General features: G+C 44.8%; 1 protein-coding gene across 1 annotated transcript in view; it reads left to right on the forward strand.

Annotated features, from left to right (window-relative positions):
- LOC129824568 (receptor-type tyrosine-protein phosphatase mu-like) overlaps positions 1 to 9,890 on the forward strand; it is a 422,832-nt gene that overhangs the window by 224,469 nt on the left and 188,473 nt on the right. Inside the window, exons 5-6 of the mRNA XM_055884259.1 lie at positions 1,001 to 1,116; positions 8,124 to 8,298. Coding sequence (XP_055740234.1) covers positions 1,001 to 1,116; positions 8,124 to 8,298 — 291 coding nt within the window. The remainder of the gene's footprint in view (positions 1 to 1,000; positions 1,117 to 8,123; positions 8,299 to 9,890) is intronic.

The following is a 9,890-nucleotide window of genomic DNA, read 5'->3' on the forward strand; positions in this document are numbered from 1 at the left end:
TTGTACTCTAACCCGTGTAGTGTTCAGATAATGTAATGCTTTGTTGTGGACTCTAACCCGTGTAGTGTCCACATAATGTAATGCTTTGTTGTAGACTCTAACCCGTGTAGTGTTCACATAATGTAATGCTTTGTTTGTAGACTCTAACCCGTGTAGTGTCCACATAATGTAATGCTTTGTTGTACTCTAACCCGTGTAGTGTTCACATAATGTAATGCTTTGTTGTAGACTCTAACCCTTGTAGTGTTCACATAATGTAATGCTTTGTTGTAGACTCTAACCCGTGTAGTGTTCACATAATATAATGCTTTGTTGTAGACTCTAACCCGTGTAGTGTCCACATAATGTAATGCTTTGCTGTGGACTCTAACCCGTGTAGTGTCCACATATGTAATGCTTTGTTGTAGACTCTAACCCGTGTAGTGTTCACATAATGTAATGCTTTGTTGTAGACTCTAACCCGTGTAGTGTTCACATAATCACATAATGTAATGCTTTGTTGTAGACTCTAACCCGTGTAGTGTTCACATAATCACATAATGTAATGCTTTGTTGTAGACTCTAACCCGTGTAGTGTCCACATAATGTAATGCTTTGTTGTAGACTCTAACCCGTGTAGTGTCCACATAATGCAATGCTATGTTGTAGACTCTAACTCGTGTAGTGTCCACATAATGCAATGCTTTATTGTAGACTCTAACCCGTGTGGTGTTCACATAATATAATGCTTTGTTGTGGACTCTAACCCGTGTAGTGTCCACATAATATAATGCTTTGTTGTGGACTCTAACCCGTGTAGTGTTAACATAATGTAATGCTTTATTGTACTCTAACCCGTGTAGTGTTCACATAATGTAATGCTTTATTGTAGACTCTATCCCCATGAAGGGTATACCCTATTATAAACATATTTTCCAGACCATAAAGGATATAGAGGTTTAGGGTTATATATCTATTACTGTATATTAATATAAGTACATGTGTCTTTGTGTATTTATAGTGAACACCCCTCACTTCCTGACCATAAAGGGAGTAGAGGTGAATGCTGGACAGACGGCCGCCTTCCACTGTACTGTCAACGGACGACAGAGGGACAACTTCAACCTCTGGTTACAGGTAACAACAACCCCTTATCCTGACCCCTGACCCCTGACCCCTAAACCTAACAATCCACTGTACTGTTAACGGACGACAGAGAGACACCTTCAACCTCTGGTTACAGGTAACAACAACCCTTTATCCTGACCCCTGACCCCTAAACCTAACAATCCACTGTACTGTCAACGGACGACAGAGGGAGAACTTCAACCTCTGGTTACAGGTAACAACAACCCCTTATCCTGACCCCTGACCCCTGACCCCTAAACCTAACAATCCACTGTACTGTTAACGGACGACAGAGAGACAACTTAAACCTCTGGTTACAGGTAACAATGTTTACCCACCATTTTACACTTTACTTTACTACTGGAAGTGTTTTCCTTGACCTGCCTGCACACCAGGGATCTCCAACTCCAGCTCCTGTTGTGGAGGCTTTGGTTCTATCCCACACCAGGGATCTCCAACTCCAGCTCCTGTTGTGGAGGCTTTGGTTCTATTCCACACCAGGGATCTCCAACTCCAGCTCCTGTTGTGGAGGCTTTGGTTCTATCCCACACCAGGTATCTCCAACTCCAGCTCCTGTTGTGAAGGCATTGGTTCTATCCCACACCAGGGATCTCCAACTCCAGCTCCTGTTGTGGAGGCTTTGGTTCTATCCCACACCAGGGATCTCCAACTCCAGCTCCTGTTGTGGAGGCTTTGGTTCTATCCCACACCAGGGATCTCCAACTCCAGCTCCTGTTGTGAAGGCATTGGTTCTATCCCACACCAGGGATCTCCAACTCTAGCTCCTGTTGTGGAGGCTTTGGTTCTATTCCACACCAGGGATCTCCAACTCCAGCTCCTGTTGTGGAGGCTTTGGTTCTATTCCACACCAGGGATCTCCAACTCCAGCTCCTGTTGTGGAGGCTTTGGTTCTATTCCACACCAGGGATCTCCAGCTCCAGCTCCTGTTGTGGAGGCGTTGGTTCTATTCCACACCAGGGATCTCCAACTCCAGCTCCTGTTGTGCAGGCTTTGGTTCTATTCCACACCAGGGATCTCCAACTCCAGCTCCTGTTGTGCAGGCTTTGGTTCTATTCCACACCAGGGATCTCCAACTCCAGCTCCTGTTGTGCAGGCTTTGGTTCTATTCCACACCAGGGATCTCCAACTCCAGCTCCTGTTGTGCAGGCTTTGGTTCTATTCCACACCAGGGATCTCCAACTCCAGCTCCTGTTGTGCAGGCTTTGGTTCTATTCCACACCAGGGATCTCCAACTCCAGCTCCTGTTGTGGAGGCTTTGGTTCTATTCCACACCAGGGATCTCCAACTCCAGCTCCTGTTGTGCAGGCTTTGGTTCTATTCCACACCAGGGATCTCCAACTCCAGCTCCTGTTGTGCAGGCTTTGGTTCTATTCCACACCAGGGATCTCCAACTCCAGCTCCTGTTGTGCAGGCTTTGGTTCTATTCCACACCAGGGATCTCCAACTCCAGCTCCTGTTGTGCAGGCTTTGGTTCTATTCCACACCAGGGATCTCCAACTCCAGCTCCTGTTGTGCAGGCTTTGGTTCTATTCCACACCAGGGATCTCCAACTCCAGCTCCTGTTGTGCAGGCTTTGGTTCTATTCCACACCAGGGATCTCCAACTCCAGCTCCTGTTGTGCAGGCTTTGGTTCTATTCCACACCAGGGATCTCCAACTCCAGCGCCTGTTGTGCAGGCTTTGGTTCTATTCCACACCAGGGATCTCCAACTCCAGCTCCTGTTGTGCAGGCTTTGGTTCTATTCCACACCAGGGATCTCCAACTCCAGCTCCTGTTGTGCAGGCTTTGGTTCTATTCCACACCAGGGATCTCCAACTCCAGCTCCTGTTGTGCAGGCTTTGGTTCTATTCCACACCAGGGATCTCCAACTCCAGCTCCTGTTGTGCAGGCTTTGGTTCTATTCCACACCAGGGATCTCCAACTCCAGCTCCTGTTGTGCAGGCTTTGGTTCTATTCCACACCAGGGATCTCCAGCTCCAGCTCCTGTTGTGCAGGCTTTGGTTCTATTCCACACCAGGGATCTCCAGCTCCAGCTCCTGTTGTGCAGGCTTTGGTTCTATTCCACACCAGGGATCTCCAACTCCAGCTCCTGTTGTGCAGGCTTTGGTTCTATTCCACACCAGGGATCTCCAACTCCAGCTCCTGTTGTGCAGGCTTTGGTTCTATTCCACACCAGGGATCTCCAACTCCAGCTCCTTTTGTGCAGGCTTTGGTTCTATTCCAGCACAAAAAAAGACCCCACCTGATTCATATAATCAACATTGTATCGGTTGAAGGTTATGACCGGTAGTTGTTGATCATTGATGATTTGAACTAGACATTACTGCTGGGTAGGAACAAGATTTTAGCGGTCGTAGGTTTCGCTACATCAAACCCTAGCCTACACTCTTAGAAGAAAGGTGCTATCTAGAACCTAAAAGGGTTCACCAACTGGAGGCCCGTGGGCCGAAATTTGATTTTATTAGGCCCTCCCCATGTTTTCAGAGTGAACCCCCCCCAAGGGGTCTGAATACTTTCCAGAGGCACTGTAGATAACATATAGTCATATATATATATATATATATATATATATATGGCACTGTACAATGTATATTAACTTTTTTTTTTAAAATGTACGTTACGGCCTTATATATATAAGGCCGTAACGTACATTTTTTTTTGAAAAAGTCAATATACATTGTACAGTGCCATTTACAGTGCATTCGGATAGTAATCAGCCCCCTTACATTTACATTTACATTTAAGTCATTTAGCAGACGCTCTTATCCAGAGCGACTTACAAATTGGTGCATTCACCTTATGACACCCTTGACTTTTTCCACATTTTGTTACTTTACAGCCTTATTCTAAAATGAATAAAATATTTTTTCCCCCTCAATCTACACACAATACCCCTTAATGACATCACAATATCCCTTAATAACATCACACTACCCCTTAATGACATCACAACATCCCTTAATGATAAAGCAAAAAACAGGTTCTTAGAAATTAATTATCACAATTACATAAGTGTTCAGATGCTTTACTCAGTACTTTGTTGAAGCACCTTTGGCAGCGATTACAGCCTTGAGTCTTCTTGGATATGACGCTACAAGCTTGGCAGACCTGTATTTGGGCAGTTTCTCCCATTCTTCTCTGCAGATGCTCACAAACTCTGTCAGGTTGGATGGGGAGCGTCGCTACACAGGTATTTTCAGGTCTCTCCAGAGATGTTAGATCGGGTTCAAGTCTGGGCTCTGGCTGGGCCACTCAAGGACATTCAGAGACTTGTCCCGAAGCCACTACTGCGTTGTCTTGGCTGTGTGCTTAGTTGTTGTCCTGTTGGAAGGTGAACCTTTGCCCCAGTCTGAGGTCCTGAGCGCTCTGGAGCAAGTTTTCATCAAGGATCTCTCTGTACTTTGCTCTGTTCATCTTTCCCTCGATCCTGACTAGTCTTCCAGTCCCTGCCGCTGAAAAACATCCCCACAGCATGATGCTGCCACCACCATGCTTCACTCTCGGGATGGTGCCAGGTTTCCTCCAGACGTGACGCTTGGTATTCAGGCCAAAGATCTCAATCTTGGTTTCATCAGACCAGAGAATCTTGTTTCTCATGTTCTGAGAGTCCTTTAGGTGCCTTTTGGAAGTGGTGTGAAGAACTTAAGTAAAAATACTTTAAAGTACTACTATACTTTACGTTACTATTTATATTAAACTTTTACTTCACTACATTCCTAAAGAAAATAGTGTACTTTTTACTCCATATATTTTCCCTGACACCCAAAAGGACAGGTTACAATTGGAATGCTTAGCAGGACAGGAACAATGTATAATTGACACACTCATCAATATAACATAACTGGTCGTCCCAACTGCCTCTGATCTGGAGGACTCACTAAACAGAGAACATCCCTGGTCATCTCTAATGCCTCTGATCTGGATGACTCACTAAACAGAGAACATCCCTGGTCATCCCTACTGCCTCTGATCTGGAGGACTCACTAAACAGAGAACATCCCTGGTCATCCGTACTGTCTCTGATCTGGTGGACTCACTAAACAGAGAACATCCCTGGTCATCCCTACTGCCTCTGATCTGGTGGACTCACTAAACAGAGAACATCCCTGGTCATCCCTACTGCCTCTGATCTGGCGGACTCACTAAACAGAGAACATCCCTGGTCATCCCTACTGCCTCTGATCTGTTGGACTCACTAAACAGAGAACATCCCTGGTCATCCCTACTGCCTCTGATCTGGCGGACTCACTAAACAGAGAACATACCTGGTCATCTCTACTGCCTCTGATCTGGAGGACTCACTAAACAGAGAACATCCCTGGTCATCCCTAATGCCTCTGATCTGGAGGACTCACTAAACAGAGAACATCCCTGGTCATCCCTACTGCCTCTGATCTGGAGGACTCACTAAACAGAGAACATCCCTGGTCATCTCTACTGCCTCTGATCTGGAGGACTCACTAAACAGAGAACATCCCTGGTCATCCCTAATGCCTCTGATCTGGAGGACTCACTAAACAGAGAACATCCCTGGTCATCCCTACTGCCTCTGATCTGGAGGACTCACTAAACAGAGAACATCCCTGGTCATCCCTACTGCCTCTGATCTGGATGACTCACTAAACAGAGAACATCACTGGTCATCCCTGCTGCCTCTGATCTGGAGGACTCACTAAACAGAGAACATCCCTGGTCATCCCTACTGCCTCTGATCTGGTGGACTCACTAAACAGAGAACATCCCTGGTCATCCCTACTGCCTCTGATCTGGTGGACTCACTAAACAGAGAACATCCCTGGTCATCCCTACTGCCTCTGATCTGGTGGACTCACTAAACAGAGAACATCCCTGGTCATCTCTACTGCCTCTGATCTGGATGACTCACTAAACAGAGAACATCCCTGGTCATCCCTACTGCCTCTGATCTGGCGGACTCACTAAACAGAGAACATACCTGGTCATCTCTACTGCCTCTGATCTGGAGGACTCACTAAACAGAGAACATCCCTGGTCATCCCTAATGCCTCTGATCTGGAGGACTCACTAAACAGAGAACATCCCTGGTCATCCCTACTGCCTCTGATCTGGAGGACTCACTAAACAGAGAACATCCCTGGTCATCCCTACTGCCTCTGATCTGGAGGACTCACTAAACAGAGAACATCCCTGGTCATCCCTACTGCCTCTGATCTGAAGGACTCACTAAACAGAGAACATCCCTGGTCATCCCTACTGCCTCTGATCTGGCGGACTCACTAAACAGAGAACATCCCTGGTCATCCCTACTGCCTCTGATCTGGTGGACTCACTAAACAGAGAACATCCCTGGTCATCCCTACTGCCTCTGATCTGGAGGACTCACTAAACAGAGAACATCCCTGGTCATCCCTACTGCCTCTGATCTGGAGGACTCACTAAACAGAGAACATCCCTGGTCATCCCTACTGCCTCTGATCTGGCAGACTCACTAAACAGAGAACATCCCTGGTCATCCCTACTGCCTCTGATCTGGAGGACTCACTAAACAGAGAACATCCCTGGTCATCCCTACTGCCTCTGATCTGGTGGACTCACTAAACAGACATGCTTCCTTTGTAAATTATGAGTGTTGGAGTTACACCTGGCTGTAATAAAAAAGGAAAATTGTGCCGTCCGGTTTACTAAATATAAGGAATTTGATGTAAAGCGTTTACTTTTACTTTGTACTTTTACTCAAGTATGACAATGTAGTACTTTTCCCACCACTTTTAGACTTTTACTCAAGTAGTTTTTTACTGGGTTACTTTCACTTTTACTTGAGTCATTTTATATTAAGGTATCTTTACTTTTACTCAAGTATGATATTTGAGTACTTTTTCCACCTCTTCCTTTTGGCAAACTCCAAGCGGGCTGTCATGTGCTTTTTACTGAGGAGTGGCTTCCGTCTGGCCACTCTACCATAAAGGCCTGATTGGTGAAGTGCTGCAGAGATTGTTGTCATTCTGGAAGGTTCTCCCATCTCCACAGAGGAACTCTGGAGCTCTGTCAGAGTGACCATTGGGTTCTTGGTCATCTCCCTGACCAAGGCCCTTCTCCCCCAATTCCTTCAACCTCATGGCTTGGTTTTCGCTCTGACATGCACTGTCAACTGTGGGACCTTATATAGACAGGTGTGTGCCTTTCCAAATCATGTCCAATCAATTTAATTTACACACTGGTGGACTCCAATCAAGTTGTAGAAACATCTCAAGGATGATCAATGGAAACAGGATGCACCTGAGCTTAATTTCGGAGCTCATAGCAAAGGGTCTGAATTCTTATGTAAATAAGGTATTTCAGTTTTTTATTTTTTTTACATTTGCAAACATTTCTAAAAAACTATTTTCAGTTTGTCATCATGGTGTATTGTCTGTAGATTAATGAGGATTTTTAAAATATGTTTATTATTTTTAAAATGAGGTTGTAACGTAACAAAATGTGGAAATAGTCGAGGGGTCTGAATACTTTCCAAATGCATAGACTACTACAGTATAGATAACATTGCTGCATCCTGGAGTCTAACAGCACTGTAGTCATGTGATGTGACCTTGTTCTAAATATCAGCATAAAGCTTCTACACCTGGCTAATGTGATCCTGTTGGCTCTGCTGCCACACACGCACGCACGCACGCACGCACGCACGCACGCACACACACACACACACACACACACACACACACACACACACACACACACACACACACACACACACACACACACACACACACACACACACAGCCACACAGCCACACAGCCACACAGCCACACACACACTGTTGTCCCCACGCACACTGATGCAATCAAGGTCAAGCGACATTAGTAATTAAACCTGTCAATTTGCCTAAACCCTACGTTTTGAGAGCTAACCCCTGTCTGTGTACCAATCAAAGTATGAGTGGACGCTAGTTCCCTATGAAGGCTACTAAAAGGACCATGTACCACTAAAACTACATGTAACCTGCTGTGTGTTTCAACAGGGCATTGGTGGACGCGAGGCCCCTATGAAGTCCACTAAGCCGTGGAATAACAGACGCTTCATTGGGACCTTCGACGTGGAGAACACCACTAAAGGAGACTCAGGACGCTACCGATGCATAGTCAACTCTGGCAAAGGAGTTGGAGTGTCCAACTATGGAGAACTCACCGTAAAACGTAAGTCCTGTAGTGTCCAACTATGGAGAACTCACCGTAAAACAAAAGTAATGTAGTGTCCAACTATGGAGAACTCACCGTAAAACAAAAGTAATGTAGTGTCCAACCACGGAGAACTCACCGTAAAACAAAAGTAATGTAGTGTCCAACTACGGAGAACTCACCGTAAAACAAAAGTAATGTAGTGTCCAACTACGGAGAACTCACCGTAAAACAAAAGTAATGTAGTGTCCAACTACGGAGAACTCACCGTAAAACAAAAGTAATGTAGTGTCCAACTACGGAGAACTCACCGTAAAACAAAAGTAATGTAGTGTCCAACTACGGAGAACTCACCGTAAAACAAAAGTAATGTAGTGTCCAACTACGGAGAACTCACCGTAAAACAAAAGTAATGTAGTGTCCAACTACGGAGAACTCACCGTAAAACAAAAGTAATGTAGTGTCCAACTACGGAGAACTCACCGTAAAACAAAAGTAATGTAGTGTCCAACTACGGAGAACTCACCGTAAAACAAAAGTAATGTAGTGTCCAACTACGGAGAACTCACCGTAAAACAAAAGTAATGTAGTGTCCAACTACGGAGAACTCACCGTAAAACAAAAGTAATGTAGTGTCCAACTACGGAGAACTCACCGTAAAACAAAAGTAATGTAGTGTCCAACTACGGAGAACTCACCGTAAAACAAAAGTAATGTAGTGTCCAACTATGGAGAACTCACCGTAAAACAAAAGTAATGTAGTGTCCAACTACGGAGAACTCACCGTAAAACAAAAGTAATGTAGTGTCCAACTACGGAGAACTCACCGTAAAACAAAAGTAATGTAGTGTCCAACTACGGAGAACTCACCGTAAAACAAAAGTAATGTAGTGTCCAACTACGGAGAACTCACCGTAAAACAAAAGTAATGTAGTGTCCAACTACGGAGAACTCACCGTAAAACAAAAGTAATGTAGTGTCCAACTACGGAGAACTCACCGTAAAACAAAAGTAATGTAGTGTCCAACTACGGAGAACTCACCGTAAAACAAAAGTAATGTAGTGTCCAACTACGGAGAACTCACCGTAAAACAAAAGTAATGTAGTGTCCAACTACGGAGAACTCACCGTAAAACAAAAGTAATGTAGTGTCCAACTACGGAGAACTCACCGTAAAACAAAAGTAATGTAGTGTCCAACTACGGAGAACTCACCGTAAAACAAAAGTAATGTAGTGTCCAACTACGGAGAACTCACCGTAAAACAAAAGTAATGTAGTGTCCAACTACGGAGAACTCACCGTAAAACAAAAGTAATGTAGTGTCCAACTACGGAGAACTCACCGTAAAACAAAAGTAATGTAGTGTCCAACTACGGAGAACTCACCGTAAAACAAAAGTAATGTAGTGTCCAACTACGGAGAACTCACCGTAAAACAAAAGTAATGTAGTCTCCAACTACGGAGAACTCACCGTAAAACAAAAGTAATGTAGTGTCCAACCATGGAGAACTCACCGTAAAACAAAAGTAATGTAGTGTCCAACTACGGAGAACTCACCGTAAAACAAAAGTAATGTAGTGTCCAACTACGGAGAACTCACCGTAAAACA

The sequence above is a fragment of the Salvelinus fontinalis genome, chromosome 26, assembly GCF_029448725.1.
Source record: "Salvelinus fontinalis isolate EN_2023a chromosome 26, ASM2944872v1, whole genome shotgun sequence".
Classification (NCBI taxonomy): domain Eukaryota; kingdom Metazoa; phylum Chordata; class Actinopteri; order Salmoniformes; family Salmonidae; genus Salvelinus; species Salvelinus fontinalis.